At 37.8% G+C, this 20388-nt stretch overlaps 1 protein-coding gene across 2 annotated transcripts in view; it reads left to right on the forward strand.

The window, feature by feature from the left end:
* The window catches only part of LOC132402888 (echinoderm microtubule-associated protein-like 6), a 352621-nt gene that overhangs the window by 244510 nt on the left and 87723 nt on the right, over positions 1 to 20388 (forward strand). For both annotated transcript variants that reach the window (XM_059985945.1, XM_059985944.1), the window contains exons 26-27: positions 840 to 1041; positions 16622 to 16748. In XM_059985945.1, coding sequence (XP_059841928.1) covers positions 840 to 1041; positions 16622 to 16748 — 329 coding nt within the window. The remainder of the gene's footprint in view (positions 1 to 839; positions 1042 to 16621; positions 16749 to 20388) is intronic.

Here is a 20388-nt window from a genome sequence, read left to right on the forward strand (position 1 = left end):
GGTCTTCTTAATACTCTCATACATCAATCTGATGTTGCCTGTCATAGCTGCTGTCTGAATGTTCTCACTGAGCTGGAGCCAGTACTCATTTGCGCACTGCCTTGCAATCTGTTGCACATTGCTTCGAGCAGCTCAAAGTACCTGGAGTGTTTGGTCAGATGGTGAGCACTTGTACTCTGTGAGAGCGGCGCGCATGGCTTCAAAGATAGTCATAGTAGAAGGGTGGGGTAGTGGGTTCAAGCTCCCAGCAACTGATACTTCACTAAAGGGTTGATAGCCCTTCATTTTAGCTGTTCCTCCTTTCTTAAATCATGGAATCGCATTTAATATTTTTCAATCTTCCAAAATAATTCCAGAATCTGTATCACATTGGAAGATGACAGCCAAAGCATTCACCTTTTTCAGAGTTGACCATTTTTACAACTTTATTGTAAATCATTGAGTCCTTGGGATTTATCAGCTTCCAATGCCAACAACTTGTACCAATTGTTGATTAATATTTACTTCCTTCATTGTTTTGTGCAGCTGATTTGATCAGGCATATTTTATTCTGTGAAAACAGGCACAAAGCAATTGTTTAATTATTCTTTTATTTCCTCATTTCTCATTATAAATTATCCTGTCATTGTACATTGCCCACTCTTGCCTCTGTGGGTTAGCCTCTGTCACTTTTTTCTATTGTGCTATGTAAATCATGATTAAGGAAACCAGAAATTATAGAAATACAGCATTCAAAAGTATCGTCATGAAATATCAAAATTAACATCTAATCTACAAGTTACATAAGAATTATGCAGAAAATGTAAGTATTTACATAATGCAACTTTTTTTCTCTTAAGGGTCAATATGCAAGGTTTAAGAAGTATGTGGGCCACAGTGCACATGTCACGAATGTGAGATGGGCTCAAGATGACAGCTTGTTGCTGTCAGTGGGTGGTGCTGATACTGCTTTGGTGATCTGGAGTCAGGAAACTGACGGAAACAGGGACAAGAAGCCTGTGGACAGCGAAGAATCTGATACTGACACTGATGAGGATGGAGGTAAACTGAAAATTTATTAATCATCTTAGAAATCCACGGTTGTGGTGAAACTGCCATTTTGTTGGAAAACTTTAGGAAATGGACCAGTGTAATAAATAAACCCAGAGGGTTTTGCTCAGATTTCAGCTTGCCTTGAAGTTTTCAAGATGACAGCAAGAAACCCCAGTCACCTCAGTTTGTATTTACTGATGGAAAATGCTTATACATAATTTTGGTTGTCATTTTTCTCAAACAAAATTTTCTTCTTCTTAGTACTCTGCTTCCTTTAATTTGTTCAGCTTTAGAACTGAATTTAAATTCAAAACTTCGTTGAAATCCCTTGCTTAATTTTTCAACTGCTTTTAAAACTGTATGAAGCAACAAACTATTTTGATACCTTAAATCTTGAAAGGAGGAGAAGATCAGAAGTAATCAGCTCTTAATGTTCAAAAATAGTTTTTGAAGTGCATAAGCATGCACGAGTACTAAATGTCTAGTGGCAGTATGAAGAGCTGACATCATAGTGTATCGGTAGGTATGCTGACTTGCTGCCATTTTCAGAAGTTACATTTAGCAGTAGATACTTCATAATATCTCGTACATAAACATGAATTAAATACTCACTGAATGTTTCAGTAATCTACAGTAATTAGTACTAGCTATTGCCAAAGATCTAAAAGTTATAAGAGAAATGGATTTCGTCCAGATGCCAGTCATCTGGTTGTTCTTCCTTTTCGATCTCAGCATGTCACAAAGTGTGACAAGAAGTCATGCTTCCATATGAAAGGATGGGAGACTTGGAGGGAAATAAACAGTCAACTTTGGCTCTTAATGTAACCCCTGAAATCCTTCAGAAATCTGCTTCCTCCTCTTCTGATATCTTGTGAATTCATTGGAAAACTTTACACAGTGGTAAAGATACTAAATGCAGGTTGCTGTGTAGCGTGGGGACAATAACAAGTTGATAATTCATAATCATTGAAATTGGTTATGAATTATAGAGTAATGAATAGGCTAGCTATGTTCTAAAATCTATAAAACAGTTTGGCAATGTCTAGGTCATCGTTCCTTGTAACATAAGAGAATGAGAGGTGACATAGAAATGTTTAAAATCGATCAGGTGGCTAATAATAGTCTTTTCCCTAGCATAGGGGGAATCCAAAACTAGGACTTATAGATTTAGGGCAAAGATTTGAAATGCACCTGAGAGGCAACTTTTCTATCCATTGGGTGGTGAGTATATCGAACAAGCTATCAAGAGGAGACTTTTAAGACAGTTACAATAGTATAATAGTACAATAGCTGTGGAAAGCAGCCAGTGAGTGAGTGAGCCAGTGAAGGAGTGGAGATTTGAGGCTTTGACGGGAAGAGGCAGAGGACGAATTTGTTCCCAGTTAGTCTTTGCAATGCCTCCTGAGATGGTGATGTGCCTCTCCTGTGAGATGTGACAGTCTTGGGGGAACTCCCCTCTCCCACAGAGTCACATCTGCCAGAAGTGCTTGCGGCTGGGCAATCTAGAAGACCATGTGAGGAATCTGGAGCAGCAGCTGGATGACCTTCGACTCATAAGGGAGAATGAGGCAGTCATTGATGAGAGCTATAGGGAAGTAGTCACACCTAGGCTGCAGGAAGCAGGTCATTGGGTGACGGTCCAAGGAGGGAAAGCGAAGGAGAGTAGACAGGTAGTGCAGAGCACCCCTGTAGCCATTCCCCTGAATAATAAGTTTACCTTCCTGGATGCTTTTGGCGAGGACAACCGACCAGGTGTGAGCCACGGTGGCAGGGCCTCTGGCACTGAATCTGACCCTGTGGTGCAGAAGGATGGGACGGAGAAGAGGAGAGCTGTCATCATTGGAGACTCTATAGTCAGGGGAGCAGACAGGAGATTTTGTGGGCGTGAGAAGGAAACCCGCATGGTTTGTTGCCTCCCAGGTGCCAGAGTCCGGGATGTCTCTGACTGGGTGCATGACATCCTGGTACAAGAAGGAAAGCAACCAGAAGTCGTGATACATGTTGGGACCAACAACATAGGCAGGAAGAGGGATGAGATCCTGAAGTGTGAATTTCGGGAACTAGGCAGAAGGCTGAAGAACAGGACCTCAAGGGTGGCGTTCTCAGGATTGCTGTCAGTACTATGTGATAGTGATGGTAAGAATTGGAGGAGATGGCAGTTGAATGCGTGGCTGAGGAGTTGGTGCAGGGGGCAGGGTTTTAGATTTTTGGACCATTGGGATCTCTTCTGGGGAAGGTGGGACCTGTACAGATTGGATGGGTTGCACCTGAACTTGAGGGGGAGTAATATCCTTGCTGGTAGGTTTGCTAGCGTGGTTCAGGAGGGTTTAAACTAATTTGCAAGGGGGATGGGACCTGGAGCGATAGAGCAGTGAAAGAAGTGCATGAAGTAAAGCCAGATCTAACATATAGAGAGGCTTTGAGGAAAGAGAAGCGGAATAAAGGGTATAAAGATAGTAAGGTAGAAGGGCTAAAGTGTGTGCACTTCATTGCAAGAAGCATTAGGAACAAAGGTGATGAACTGAGAGCTTGGATACATACATGGAATTCTGATGTAGTGGCTATTACGGAGACTGGGCTGGCACCAGGGCAGGAATGGATCCTCAATATTCCTGGATTTCAGTGCTTTAAAAGGGATGGGGGGGGGGGGATGGGGAGGAGGTGTGGCATTACTGGTCAGGGATACTATTACAGCTGCAGAAAGAGTGAGTAGTCACTTTATTGTTCCTTTAACTCCTAACTTCCCTGAAATGCCTGAGAAAAATGTTATGGACTTTTTTCTTTCCATTAATCCACTAGGTAAAGGTTTAATATCAAGTATTCAAGATAAGTTAGCAGCCTTACGACGTGCCCTTGTGGATAAAATTAAAATGGCATGGGAGCAGGATTTAAATACCTCCTTATCTGATGAGACTTGGGACTCGATTCTCAAATCGGTTAATACAATGCTCGCCATTGCCTCTTACAGTTTAAGATTGTTCATAGAGCCCATATGTCTAAATCTAAACTATCTCGATTTTACCCTAACATCAGTCCGCTTTGTGATAAATGCAAAAGGGGCGAGGCCTCTCTCATTCATATGTACTGGTTATGTCCTAGCTTGGAGAAATTTTGGAAAGATGTCTTTATAACGTTATCGTATATTCTGAATCACCGCCCAGAACCAAACCCTTTAATTGCTCTGTTCGGTTTCTGGGGTGAGACAGATTTACGTCTGAGTTCGTCTAAGTGTCGAATATTATCATTTGCCTCTCTCCTGGCTAGACGTTTAATCCTTCTTAGATGGAAAGATGTTGCCCTGCCCACGCGTGCTCAATGGCTTAATGATATTATGTCCTGCTTAGACCTTGAAAAAATTCATTATTCAGTTCTTAATTCGGACTTAAAGTTCCATAAGGTCTGGGGACCTTTTATTGAGTACTTTCATAACCTTCCTCCTAACTAAGGTTTTTTTTTTGGTCCCTTGCTTTCAGCTCCTTTTTCTTTTGGTAGTAGGCATTGATATCTTCTGTTGCTAAGTGTATTCACAGTTTGGGGGTTTGATTGTCCTGATTTATATTCTCTATATTGTGTTGTGGGTGGTCTGGAGTTTCCTTTTTCTGTTTTGTGTTGTGGGGCTTGGGGAGGACACTAATTTTACGTCTTCAATTTGGGTGCTTTTTCAATTATCTTTCTCTGTATCAGATTGTTATTGTATGCTTATTTTTGCACTGTATCAATGTTCTTCATTTTGATCTGGGGTTTTTTTTATCTGTAGTTATGCAGAAAATGTATAAAAAAACTAATAAGAAAAAAAAAGAAAGAGTGAGTAGTGTAGCAAGATCCTCTTTTGAGTCAGTATGGGTGGAAGTCAGGAACAGGAAGGGAGCAGTTACTCTACTGGGGGTATTCTATAGGCCCCCTGGTAGCAGCAGAGATACCAAGGAGCAGATTGGGAGGCAGATTTTGGAAAGGTGCAAAAATAACAGGGTTGTTATCATGGGTGTCTTTAACTTCCCTAATATTGATAGGTACTTGATTAGTTCCAAGGGTTTAGATGGGGCAGAATTTGTTAGGTGTGTCCAGGATGGATTCCTGTCACAGTATGTAGACAGGCCGACTAGGGGGAATGCCATACTAGATCTAGTATTAGGTAATGAACCGGGTCGGGTCACGGATCTGTCAGTGGGTGAGCATCTGGGGGACAGTGATCACCGCTCCCTGACCTTTAGCATTATCATGGAAAAGGATAGAATCAGAGAAGACAGGAAAATTTTTAATTGGGGAAGGGCAAATTATGAGGCTATAAGGCTAGAACTTGTGGGTGTGAATTGGGATGATGTTTTTGCAGGGAAATGTACTATGGACATGTGGTCGATGTTTAGGGATCTCTTGCAGGATGTTAGGGATAAATTTATCCTGGTGAGGAAGATAAAGAATGATAGGGTGAAGGAACCATGGGTGACAAGTGAAGTGGAAAATCTAGTCAGGTGGAAGAAAGCAGCATACATGAGGTTTAGGAAGCAAGGATCAGATGGGTCTATTGAGGAATATAGGGTAGCAAGAAAGGAGCTTAAGAAGGGGCTGAGAAGAGCAAGAAGGGGTCATGAGAAGGCCTTGGTGAGTAGGGTAAAGGAAAACCCCAAAGCATTCTTCAATTATGTGAAGAACAAAAGGATGACAGGAGTAAAGGTAGGACCGATTAGAGATAAAAGTGGGAAGATGTGCCTTGAGGCTGTGGAAGTGAGCGAGGTCCTCAATGAATACTTCTCTTCAGTATTCTTTCTTTCTTTTTCAATATTTTTATTGAATTTCATATGTAAAAAAACATAACATAATATTGAATAGGTTATAAGTGCACTAGACTTGAAGTTGAATTAGTAATAAGATAACAATATCTTATTAAAATATCAGCAAAAAAAATAGTACATTAATCAATCAAACCTATATTAATTATACATGAAAAAGAGTAAGAATTATCATCAAAAGAAAAAAAAATTAAAAATACAAGAAAAAAAATATATAATGAAAAAAAATAAAACCTAAGCTAAACTAACATGGGCAGTAATAACAGTTTATATGTATATGATAGTGTCAAAAACTCCGGAACTCCATACCAGAACAAGAATAAAAAGAGAAAAGGTCTGGAAGAGGCCAAATTAATTCATATGAAAGTGCCAAGTTTCTTCAAATTTAATTGATGAGTCAAAAATAGTGCTTCTAATTTTTTCTAAGCTCAGATAAGAAATAGTTTGAGAGAACCACTGAAACGTGGTAGGAGGATTTACTTCTTTCCAATTTTGTAATATAGACCTTCTGGCCATTAATGTTACAAAGGCGATCATTCGTCTAATTGAAGGGGAAAACCGATTACCATCCTCATTTGGTATACCAAAAATTGCAGTAATAAAATGAGGTTGTAAATCAATATTCCAAATTGAGGAAATGATAGCAAATATGTCCTTCCAATAGTTATGTAAGGTGGCACATGACCAAAACATGTGGGTCAATGAGGCCACATCTGAATGACATCTGTCACATTGAGGGTTAATATGAGAATAGAATCGAGCAAGCTTATCTTTAGACATATGAGTTCTATGTACAACCTTAAATTGTATTAATGCATGTTTAGCACATATAGAAGAAGAATTAACCATTTGTAAATTTTTTTCCCATTTTTCTGTTGATATATTATATTGAAGTTCTTTTTCTCATTCTTGTTTAATTCTACCTGATATTTCTGGTTGTATCTTCATAATCATATTATAAATAAGAGCCACTAATCCCTTCTGACAAGGATTCAAGGTAAAAATCATATCTGAAAAATCTATCAAAGTTGAATTGGGGAAGGATGGTAAAACTTTATATAAAAAATTTATGATTTGTAAATATCTAAAAAAATTAGATTTAGGTAACTTAAATTTGTTGGAAAGTTGGTCGAAAGACATCAAACTACCTTCAAAAAAAAGATCACGAAAACATATACCTTTCCTTTTCCATATGCTAAAAGCTTGATCTGTCAAAGAAGGTTTAAAAAAGAAGTTAAGTAAGATAGGGCTATCAAGAACAAAGTTTTTCAGAGTAAAAAACTTACGAAATTGAAACCAAATTCATAATGTGTGTTTGACAATAGGGTTGGATATCTGTTTATTGAATTTAACTGAATCAGCAGGAAGAGAAGAACCAAGAACGGAGAATAAAGAATATCCCTGTGTATCATTACATTCTAAATTTACCCACTGTGGGCACAATGGTGAATCCAAATCTAATTTCCAATATATTAAGTTTCGAATATTATTCGCCCAATAGTAAAATCTAAAGTTAGGTAAAGCTAAACCACCATCATTTTTAGATTTTTGTAACTGCCTTTTACTTAACCTGGGGTTTTTATTTTGCCACACAAATGAGGAAATTTTTGAATCAATGTTATCAAAAACAGATTTAGGAATAAAAATTGGTAAGGCTTGAAATAAATATAAAAATTTCGGTAAAATCATCATTTTAATAGCATTAATCCGACCAACTAATGATAAGGATAAGGGAGACCATCTTGTAGTAAGTTGTTGAATTTGATGAAGCATAGGAAAAAATTCAATCTGAATAAATCTTTATATTTCCTGGTAATTTTTATACTTAAATAGATAAAGTTATCAGTAACAACTTTAAATGGTATCCTGTCATTCAATAAAGTTTGTGCATTTAAAGGGAATAATTCACTCTTATCTAAGTTTAGTTTATAACCAGAAAAACTGCCAAATTGAACCAACAAGGATAAAATAGCGGGAATAGACCTATCAGGATCAGAAATATATAACAACAAGTCATCAGCATAAAGTGATAACTTGTATAACTTCTCATTACGGGTAATACCAAAAATATTAGGGGATTCATGAATAGCAATGGCTAAAGGTTCTGATGCGATATTAAATAATAAAGGACTTAAGGGACAACCTTGTCTCGTACCACGAGATAATTGAAAAAAAGAGGATCTGTAATTATTTGTAAGAACAGAAGCAACAGGTTTATAATATATTAATTTAATCCATGATATAAAATTAGGACTAAAATTAAAATTTCTCAAGGCATTAAATAAGTATGTCCATTCAACTCTATCAAAAGCTTTTTCAGCATCTAATGAAATAACACATTCTGAGGTTGTGGGTGAAGAAGTATAAATTATATTAATCAATTTTCTAACATTAAAAAAGGAATACCGGTTCCTAATAAAACCAGTTTGGACTTCTGAAATAATCTGTGATAGTAACTTTTCTAACCTAATAGCTAAAATTTTTGTAAGAATCTTAGAGTCTACATTTAATAGCGATATAGGGCGATAAGATGCACATAAAGTAGGATCCTTATCTTTTTTAAGAATTAGAGAGATAGTAGCTTCATAAAAAGACTGGGGTAATCTCTTCTTACTAAATGCATCATTAAAGATTTCACATAACCAAGGGGAAAGCAAAGAAGAAAAAGTTTTAAAAAATTCTATAATATAACCATCAGGACCAGGAGCTTTCCCTGAACTCATTGATGAGATGGCCTCTCCTATTTCGGCCATAGAAATAGGAGCATCGAACAAGCTCCGATCTTCATCTGTCAGTTTGGGAATATTCAAATTGTTAAAAAAATTATCCATCATGGACAGATCGCCATCAAATTCTGATTGATATAAAGATTTATAAAAATCTTGGAAAGTATTATTAATTTCTTTATGATCAGTAGTCAGATTACCGTCTTGTTTATGAATTTTAATAATTTGTCGCTTAGTCAAAATAGCTTTTAATTGGTTAGCTAACAATTTACCAGTTCGATCACTATGAATATAAAATTGAGCCCTGGTCTTAATTAATTGATTCTCAATTGAAGAAGATAATAATAAGCTATGTTCCATTTGAAGCTCAACTCTCTTCTTATAAAGTTCTTTGGTAGGAGTCACGGAATAAATCTTATCAATTTCTTTAATTTTATCCACTAATAAAGCAATATCTAAATATCTTTGTTTTCTTTTACCGACAGAATATGAGATAATTTGTCTACGGATAAAAGCCTTAAAAGAGTCCCAAAGTATTCCTCTGTCAGTCTTGTCGGTATAGTTTGTTGAAAAAAACAAGTCAATTTGCTGTTTTATGAAGGTGATAAATTCTGGATCTTGAAGCAAAGTAGCGTTAAGTCTCCAAGATCTAGTATTATTGGAAGAGTCCGAAATCTTGATAGATAACTTCAAAGGTGCATGATCCGAAATGGCAATAGAATCATATTTACAATCAGTAACATCTGATAATAAACGATGATCAATAAGGAAATAATCAATTCTAGAATTGTGATATACATGTGAAAAAAACAAAAAATTTTTATCTTTAGGGTTCAAAAACCGCCATATTTCAGTAATTCCCGAATCAACCATAAAGGAATTAATAAGTAAGGCTGATCTATTCGGAAGAATTCGAATAGGTTTAGATCTATCCATCAAAGGATTCAGACAACAATTGAAATCTCCACCCATTATCAACATATATTCATTTAGATTAGGAAGGGAAGTAAATAAACGTTTAAAAAATTCAGGACAGTCAAAGTTTGGAGCATAAATATTAACTAGAGCCACTTTTCAATTAAAAAGTGAACCAGTTATCAACAAAAATCTGCCCTGTGGCTCAGAAATAATTTCATGATGTGTAAATGAAATTGAGGGGTCTATAAAAATAGACACACCCCTAATTTTGGCGGTACAATTCGAGTGAAATTGTTGACCCTTCCAGAACCTAAAAAAGCGTTGATTATCCTCCCTCCTAATATGGGTCTCCTGTGCAAAGATAATATTAGCATTTAGTCTATGGAATACTTTAAATATTTTTTTACGTTTAATCGGATGATTTAAACCATTAGTATTCCAAGAGATAAAGTTAATAGACATCCATCATGCCAATATTAATTGTATATATCATAAAAGGTTAAAAAGACACATAACTCATAATTCAGGAAGAAGGAAAAATGATTCAGGAGCAACCGGAGAACATGACACCTCAACAATATTAATAATTTAAAGTCAGCCCATAAACTAAAAGCAAAAAAATAAAAAGCAAAAGCGTGAAAAAAGATCCCTACCCCCTCCCCCAACCCCACGAAAAAAAGCCAAGCGGCAGGTGCACAAAATAATACTAATATTACCCCCATTTCAAGATGGCAACTCCATGAAAAGAAAAAAAAAGAGACTATATAGCACCCAGATATAAATACAGGGTTGTAAAAAGAAAGAATATATATCAATCAAAATGAGAAAATAATATAATAAAGCAAAAGATCATTAATAAAAAAGGATAAACATTAAAGTTTAAAATAGTGTAATATGCCTTTAAAAAAAAGATTCCATATTCAAATACAAGAAAATGACATTTCAAAAACAGAGACTTATGGGAAGAAGAAATGACATTTTGAAAAAACCATATTACGGAATATAAATGTAAATTCACCAATCTGTTAAAAAAAAAAATTTTTAAAAAAAGGTCATCAAAATAGGATTTTAAAAGGATTCAATAATCACTACAATATATAAAAAAAGGTTCAAAAATCCAAAACATTCGTCCCGTTTTCAAGTACAAGCAAATAAATGCTTACGGAAAGCAAAGTCTATGGGAAGAAGAAACGACATCTTAAAAAATAAATCCTTATTACAAAGTATTAGCGTGTATATCCAATTCAGAGGAAAAAAATTAAGAAAAAAGACATTATAGTAAAATTAAAAGAGCATCTATAAACCATGATAATAAAAAAAACCAGGTCTACAGACCAAAGTAAAAAGCTATACCGCAGCTTCATAAGTTAAAGCCCAAAACGAAATGGCATCTTCTCTCCAAAAATTCTTCAACATAACACATAGTTCAACTTGTACTAGAAGACCGATATTCTTTGATGAATTTCTTCGCTTCTTCCGGAGTATTAAAGAAGCGCTGACTGTCATCACTCAACGTAATTCTGAGATTCGCTGGGTATCTTAAAGCTTGTTTAAGTCCAATCGAATGAATCTCTGCCATCACTGGTTTAAAAGCGATTCTTGCCTTCATCACTTAAAATGAATAATCTTCAACAATACGAAACTTGTTGTTTCTGTGAGAAATCATACCTTTCTGACGAGCTAATCGGATTAAAAGCTCTTTCTCCCGAGGATAATGGAGGCGAACAATCACAGCTCGTGGCTTGTCTCTCGAGAACGAAAATCTCAAAACTCTGTGGGCACGATCAATAGTAAGTTTAGCCCGCAAAGCGTCCTCGCCAAAAATTTCCCACAATAAGTTAGAGAAATATTCAGTTAAGTCACCAGAATCAACATTTTCGGGAAATCCGATAATTCGCAAGTTCTGTCTGCGAGATCGGTTTTCAATTTTAAACTTATTCTGCTCCACTATTTTAGCAGTCGACAGTACCTTCTTCTCCAATGTTTCAATTGTATGTATTTTTTCACAAATTTACTTGTCAAGAGCCGCAAACTTTTCTTCATGCCGTTCAATATCTGCTGCCTGGGATTGAAGCTTGGTATCAAACGATCTAACAACTTCTTAAAGCTCAGACATTTTCGCAGTAAGCTTATTTTCCAGACTTGCAAGTTTAGTATCCAGTTTAGTATCCAGAAGACTGGAAATTGCCTCAAGAGATAGAGAGTCTTTAGACAGACATTTTAAGTTTGAAAAGATTAAATCAAGTATTATTTTAGAAAAGAAGTAAATCGTAAATATCAACCCATGTAATTAAGTACGAAAAGATTTGATTAAAGGGTGATTATAGTTTAAAAAATGAAGAGCGCCTAAAAGGCAGATGTCTACATCGCCATCTTGAAACTCAGCCCCCCTTCAGTATTCACCAATGAGAGGGAACTTGATGATGGTGAGGACAATATGAGTGAGGTTGATGTTCTGGAGCATGTTGATATTAAGGGAAAGGAGGTCTTGGAGTTGTTAAAATACATTAGGAGGGGTAAGTCCCCAGGGCCTGATGGAGTATTCCCCAGGCTGCTCCATGAGGCGAGGGAAGCGATTGCTGAGCCTTTGGCTAGGATCTTTATGTCCTCATTGTCCGTGGGAATGGTACCGGAGGATTGGAGGGAGGCGAATGTTGTCCCCTTGTTCAAAAAAGTTAGTAGGGGTAGTCCAGGTAATTATAGACCAGTGATCCTTACGTATGTGGTTGGAAAGCTGTTAGAAAAGATTCATAGAGATAAGATCAAAAGACTTTTAGAGAATCATGGTTTGATCAGGGACAGTCAGCATGACTTATTCAGAAAGTCAGAAGGCATGGGATCCAGGGAAGTTTGGCCAGGTGGATTCGGAATTGGCTTGCCTGCAGAAGGCAGGGGGTTGTGGTGGAGGGAGTACATTCAGATTGGAGGGTTGTGACTAGTGGTGTCCCACAAGGATCTGTTCTGGGACCTCTACTCTTAGTGATTTTTTTTAACGACCTGGATGTGGGGGTAGAAGAGTGGGTTGGCAAGTTTGCAGACGACACAAAGATTGGTGGTGTTGTAGATTGTGTAGAGGATTGTCGAAGATTGCAGAGAGACTTGATAGGATGCAGAAGTGGGCTGAGCAGTGGCAGATGGAGTTCAACCTGGAGAAGTGTGAGGTGGTACACTTTGGAAGGACAAACTCCAAGGCAGAGTACAAAGTAAATGGCAGGATACTTGGTAGTGTGGAGGAGCAGAGGGATCTGGGGATACATGTCCACGGATCCCTGAAAGTTGCCTCACAGGTAGATAGGGTAGTTAAGAAAGCTTATGGTGTGTTAGCTTTCATAAGTCGAGGGATAGAATTTAAGAGATGCTACGTAATGATGCAGCTCTATAAAACTCTAGTTAGGCCACACTTGGAGTACTGTGTCCAGTTCTGGTCACCTCACTGTAGGAAGGATGTGGAAGCATTGGAAAGGGTACAGAGGAGATTTACCAGGATGCTGCCTGGTTTAGAGAGTATGGATTATGATCAGAGATTAAGGGTTTACTCTTTGGAGAGAAGGAGGATGAGAGGAGACATGATAGAGATGTACAAGATATTAAGAGGAATAGACAGAGTGGACAGCCAGCGCCTCTTCCCCAGGGCACCACTGCTCAGTACAAGAGGACGTGGCTTTATGTTAAGGGAAGGGAAGTTCAAGGGGGATATTAGAGAAAGGTTTTTCACTCAGAGAGTGGTTGGTGCGTGTAATGCACTGCCTGAGTCAGTGGTGGAGGAAGACACACTAGTGAAGTTTAAGAGACCACTAGACAAGTATATGGAGGAATTTAAGGTGGGGGCTATATGGGAGGCAGAGTTTGAGGGTCGGCACAATATTGTGGGCCGAAGGGCCTGTAATGTGTTGTACTATTCTATGTTCTATGTTCTCTATAATTTAAGAAGCACTTGGACAGGTATGTAGAACCTTGGGGTTTAGGGGGATATAGACTGAACACAGCAAATTGGGGCAATCTGGTTGGATATTGCAGTTGGCAAGGCCTCTTTGGCTGAAAGACTTGTATCCGTGAGATGAGACTTTTCATATAGAAGGGAGATAGCTGATATAAAGAAGTAAGGGGAAGATGTGGAACAAGAGCAGGCAAGCATCCAGCTGAGGAGTGATAACAGATGAATACGGGAAAAGTGGAAATAGTGACAGTAGCTAGGTGGAGGTGTCAAAGGGTTGCAGGTGATGAAAGTTGTTTAAGAAGGAAGGTGCAGCATAGAACCAAATAAAAGTGCGGTTGGCAAATGAAAATACTAGAGGGAGGGGTGTTTGGGTGATGGGCAGGTGGAGTGAGGAATCAGAGTAAGCTTTTTTATCACTGACATATGTCATGAAATTTGTTGCTTTGTGACAGCAGTACAGTGCAAAACATAACAAATCTTATGAATTACAACAAGAATGTATAAAAAATAAATAGTGCAAAAAGAGAAATAAATAGTAAGATAGTGTTCATAGGTTCATGGACTGTTCAGAAATCTGATGGCAGAGAGAAAGAAGCTGTTCCTAAAACAATGAGTGTACATCTTCAGACTCCTCTACTCCTCCTTGATGGAAGGAATGAGAAGAGGACACATGCTGGATGGTGAGAGTCCTTTAATGGTGGATGCTTCCTCCTTAAGGCATTGCCTTTTATAGATGTCCTTGATGGTGGGAAGGCTAGTGCCAGTGATGGGACTAGCACCATCTACAACTCTCTGCAGCTTTTTCCAATCCTGTGCATTGTGCCTCTATATTAGACGATGGTGTAACCAGTCAGAATGCTCCCCATGATATATCTATAGAAATCTACCAGTCTCTTCGGTGACATAGCAAATCTCCTCAAACTCCTAATGAAATATAGACATTGCATATCTTCTTCATAATTGAATCAATATGTTGAGGCTAGGTTAGATCTTCAGAGATGTTGATACCCCTGAACTTGAAGCTGCTCACTCTTTCCACTGCTGACCCCCTGATGAGAACTTTTGTGTGTTCCACCAATATCCCCTTCCTGAAGTCCACAAACAATTTCTAGGTCTTACTGACATGCCTCCTTATTAACATTGGAGATTCTGCCAAGGACATGGAAAATCAAAAACAGGAGAGGAGGCAACTTCACTCCTTTTATTTACTTTACTTCACTCCTTATAGCACTGGTAAGACTCTGAAAACCTGTGCCAACCAACTGGTGGGAGTATTGAAGGATATTTTCAGCCTCTCAGTTCTACCGGTGGAAGTTCACACTTGCTTCAAAAAGGCAACAATTATAGTAGCGCCTACGAAGAATTATGTGGACGACCTTAATGACTATCGCGCAGAAGCACTCACATCTGTAGTGATGAAATGCTTTGAGAGATTGGTCATGACTAGACTGAACTCCTGCCTCAGCAAGGATCAGGACCCATTGCAATTTGCTTGTCGCCACCATAGGTCAATGGCAGACGCAATCTCGATGGCTTTCCACACGGCTTTTGACCACCTGGACAACACAAACACTTATGTCAGGATTCTGTTCATCTACTATAGCTTAGCACTTAAAACCATCACTCCCACAATCCTGATTGAGAAGTTGCAGAACCTGGGCCTCTATACCTCCCTCTGCAATTGGATCCTTGACTTCCTAACTGGAAGACCACAATCTGTGCGGATTGGTGAGAACATATCCTCCTCGCTGATAATCAACACTGGTGCACCTCAGGAGTGTGTGCTTAGCCCACTGTTCTACTCTATATATACATATGACTGTGTGACTAGGCATCTATAAATACCATCTATAAATTTGCTGACAATACAACCATTGTTGGTAGAATCTCAGGTGGTGACGAGAAGGCGCACAGGAGTGAGATATGCCAACTAGTGGAGTGGTGCTGCAGCAACAACCTGGCACTCAATGTCATTAAGATGAAAGAGCTGATTGTGGACTTCAGGAAGGGTAAGATGAAGGAACACATACCAATCTTCATAGAGGGATCAGAAGTGGAGAGAGTAAGCAGTTTCAAGTTCCTGGGTGTCAAGATCTCTGAGGATCTAACCTGGACCCAGCATATCGATGCAGTTATAAAGAAGGCAAGACAGTGGCTACACTTAATTAGGAGTTTGAAGTTGGCATGTCAACAAATAGACTCAAAAACTTCTATAGTTATACCATGGAGAGCATTCTGACAGGCTGCATCACTGTCTGGTATGGGGGGGACTATGGCACAGGATCGAAAGAAGCTGCAGAAGGTTGTAAATCTAGTCAGCTCCATCTTGGGCACTGGTCTACAAAGTACCGAAGACATCTTTAGGGAGCGCTGTCTCAGAAAGGCAGTGTCCATTATTATGGACTTCCAGCACCCAGGGCATGCCCTTTTCTCACTGTTAATCATCGGGTAGAAGGCACAGAAGCCTGAAGGCTCACACTCAGCGATTCAGGAACAGCTTCTTCCCCTCTGCCATCTGATTCCTAAATGGACATTGAACCCTTGGACACTACCTCACATTTTTAAATATACAGTATTTCTGTTTGTTGCACATTTTAAAAAATCTATTCAATATATGTATACTGCAATTGATTTACTTGTTTATTTATTATTATTACTTTTCTCTTCTAGATTATGTATTGCATTGAACTGCTGCTGTACTAAGTTAACAAATTTCATCTAACATGTCGGTGATAATAAACCCGATTCTGATTCTGAAGTAAAGATAATAAATGTCACTTATAGTTTTGTTGGTAGGTGACACCTGTTAATGTGGTGAACTGTGTTCTGGCTATAGCTACTGATGTAATTAGTAGTAAGCAGCATTAAAAGTGCATTCAATGAGCTTGACCATTCATGTAAGGTCATTACACTCTTGAGACAACATTTCTAGGCTATTGTGATTTGTTTACTGACAGTGATTTACAAGGTGATTTGTTTTCTTTGCTTTCTTTTTTTTTGACTTATTTCTGAAGAGCTTTCTCTTCCCATTGTGAATACAGAATATCTTTCCTTAGAAATCTTGAGAAATCCTTGGTGCTAACATTTCTTGTCATCAGTATTCATGGTTCATTGTGTTGCATTATTCTAAATTATCTCTGTACTACAATAGGCATTATGTACGGTACTTTGCCTTTAAAAGAATGGCTTTCAAAAACAATGTTATATTTGTATTTCGCTAGGCTATGACAGTGACGTTGCAAGAGAGAAATCCATTGATTATACAACCAAAATCTATGCAGTTAGTATCAGGGAGATGTCAGGCACAAAGCCACATCTACAGCCAAAAGAAGTCTCAACAGAGGAAAGGTATGTTATTGGTTTGAATGTTTTTGACAATGATTTGTATAATTATAGATTAATAACAATTTTGTTAACTTTTTAGGCATTTTAAGGTTGTTATACTCACTGATGAATTTTATATAAGCCTGTGTTTATATGTGACACAAAAATTTACAGTACAAGTTGAATGTTTTTGGTATATTGGTTTCCATTTGTTTGACCCATGAAAGAGCTCAGCAGTTAGTACATTTCACATGGGCAATCTGTTGCACAAAACCAGCTCTGTCTTTAATGTTGAAGCTCTATATAGTGATGATGCAGAGCTAGAGAAGTGCAGAATAATATCTGGCCATGGAAGTGCAGGAAAAAATGCTTTCACAGCTGTTTAAGCCTATCATCCAGCTTAGCTAGCAGTTGAAACTGTGAAAAGATTGATTACTTCCAAAACATTCCAAAACTAGGAAAAATAGCATTTATTAAAATAGCACAGACTAGGTGGACTAAAGGACCAGCTGTACTAGCTGTACTTTTCTATGACTCTATAAAAGAAGTCATAAAGAAACAAAACATATAAATGAATATATTGAAAAAACTAATGAATTTAAAGGATGCAAGAATTCAAACTTGCAGATGAATGGTCTCACTGTTCTTTTACCAGATGCAATTAAGCATAAATTGATAAGCTGAATTCCAAGTTCAAGTTCAAGTTGAATTGTCATTCAACCATAACTACGTATTCAGTGAAACAAAACAGTGTTCCTCCAGGGCCAAGGTGCAAAACACAGTCACCCACAGCAAACAGCAGATGTAGTTACGAAAGTATATATAAAGATATATACTTTATATCTATATATGTGTGTGTGTGTGTGTGAGAGAGTGTGTGTGTATATACACACACATGTATATATAAAGACCTGACTTGCACTACCTTACTTTCCCTTTTCTATTTTCTAATTATGATTTATGATTTAAAATTTTATTATATTTACTTTGATTTGTACTTCAGGGAGCGCGAAGTACAGAATCAAATATCGCTGTGATGATTGTACGCTCTAGTATCAATTGTTTGGTGACAATTAAAGTAAAGTATATGTAGCCTACATATATATGTAATTATAGATAGTAACTATATGTAGTCTGGCGTAAGTGCTGAGAAATTGCCACAGGTTTACATTCAGCTCTAGCAATAGATAAGTCATGAAGACCTGTTGCATAGTGGGCTGCTGCCAAATTCTGTACCATCACCTGTACTGCATGTTTAAACTAGATGCCAGTTGCATAGGGAACTATTGGCAGCTCTGTGCAGAACTTCTGGCAATGTCCACAAAACCCAGTCATTTTTAACAGTTTGACCACACATAATATTGTTACAATGTATGAAAAGATGGTTAAATTATTTTTATAGTTGAGATATACTGCAGATCATGTGGAAGCAGAAGAGATTAATTTGGCATTGTGCTCAACATAGATATTATGGGCCAAGGGGCCAGTTCCAGTAATGTTCTGTGTAAATGAAATGCCACATCCCCTCACCCCATTCTACACCTGGGAGCTCCCATTCTTCCAAAAATGGGCTGCTTCAGCAAGACCAACTCTGAGCCCATGAAGTTACATTTCAATCTTTTTACTCCTCTTCGCAATGTCTTTCTCCACTGCAGGCCCTCTTACAGCTGACCACTCTCTCTCTCTGGCTCTCCACACACTCAGTAATTGGGGAACAAATTGAAAAAAGTTTTACACATTCCATTCTATTGCAAGGCTGAAGACATAATGTCCTGAGCCTTGTACAGAATAGAATTTAACACTAAAGTACAAGATGTGTTGGCCTGCCAGTCAATACCCAGTTTAATCTTTTTTTGCCTTTTAGATAGATAGATACTTCATGCATCCCCAAGGGGAAATTCAACATTTTTCCAGTGTCCCATACACTTATTGTAGCAAAACTAATTACATACAGTATTTAACTCAGTATAAATATGATATGCATCTAAAATCACCCTCCCAAAAGCATTAATAAATAGCTTTTAAAAAGTTCTTAAATAGTTTACTAAAGTGCATTGAGTGGTAACTTGTACAAGCAATATTAAAAAGTCAGCCTTTTCCAAGTCTTTAACTATGTTCACTATGTGACTGCATGAAGATAATTTTACAGAATCTGCTTCCAGTACCAAACATAATTTAAACATAGAATCTGTTCACCTAGTAGGCACCCATGTTTAGTCATAGAGAAGTACAGCATAGAAACAAACCCTTCACTCCATGCTGTCTATGCCAGAACTATTTAAACTGCCTACTCACGTCAACCTTTACCAGGACCACATTCCCCTATATCCCTACTATCCATGTACAGTACCTATAAAAAGTATTCACACACCTTGGAAATTTTCGTGTTTTATTGTTTCACAACATTGAATCACAGTGGATTTAATTTGGCTTTTTTTACACTGATCAACAGAAAAGACGACTTCAAGTCAGAGTGAAAACAAATTTTCTCCAAATTGGACTAAATTTATTATAATTATGAAATAGAAAAATTAGTTGCATAATTAATTACTCACACCCTTCAAGTCAGTTTTTAGTTGATGCACCTTTAACAGCAATTACAGCCTTGAGTCTGTGTGGATAGCTATCAGCTTTACACATCTGGACACTGCAAGTTTTCCTCATTCTTTTTTACAAAACTGCTCAAGCTCTGTCATATTGCATGCTGATTGTGAGTGAGCAGCCCTTTTCAAGTCCAGCCACAAATTCTCAATTGTATTGCGGTCTATACTCTGACTTGTCCAGTTCTGGACATTAACTTTGTTGATTTTAAACCATTCCTGTGTAACTTTGGCTTTATGCTTGTGGTCATTATCTTGCTGGAAAACAAATCTTCTCATCGCGGTTCTCTTGCAGGCACATCAGGATTTCCTCCAGGATTACCCTGTATTTTGCTGCATTCATTTTACCCTCTACCTTCGCAATCTTTACAGGGTCTGCTGCAGGGAAGCATCCCCACAGCATAATGCAGCCACCACCATGCATCATGGTAGGAATGGTGTGTGTTTGATGATGTGTGGTGTTTGGTTTATGCCAAACATTGCATTTAGTCTGATGGCCAAAAATCTCAATTTTGGTTTCATTAAACCATAGAAGCTTCTTCCACTGACTTCAGAGTCTCCCACGTGCCTTCCAACAAACTCAAGCCAAGATGTCATGTGAGTTCTTCTCAGCAGTGGCTTTCTCTTTGCCACTGTCTCATTAAATTGCAACTGGTGTAGTTTTTGCCAGGATACTGACTCATCAGCAGTTGGACTTTCCAGGTACAGGTGTATTTTTTACTACAATCAATTGAAGCACCTTGACTGCACACAGTGATCTCCATTTACCTAATTGTGTGACTTCATTCTAAAACCAATTTGCTGCACCAGTGATGATTTGGTGTGTCATTTTAAAGGGGTAAATACTTATGCAATCAATTATTTTGTGTTTTGTATTTGTAATTAATTTAGATCACTTTGTAGAGATCTGTTTTCACTTTGACACAAAAGAGTCTTTTTCTGTTGATCATTGTCAATAAAAGCCAAATTAAATCCACTGTGATTCAATGCTGTAAAGCAATACAACATGAAAACTTCCAAGAGGGGTGAATACTTTTTATAGGCACTGTATCTATCCAAACTTC

The sequence above is a fragment of the Hypanus sabinus genome, chromosome 12 (genome assembly GCF_030144855.1).
Source record: "Hypanus sabinus isolate sHypSab1 chromosome 12, sHypSab1.hap1, whole genome shotgun sequence".
NCBI lineage: Eukaryota > Metazoa > Chordata > Chondrichthyes > Myliobatiformes > Dasyatidae > Hypanus > Hypanus sabinus.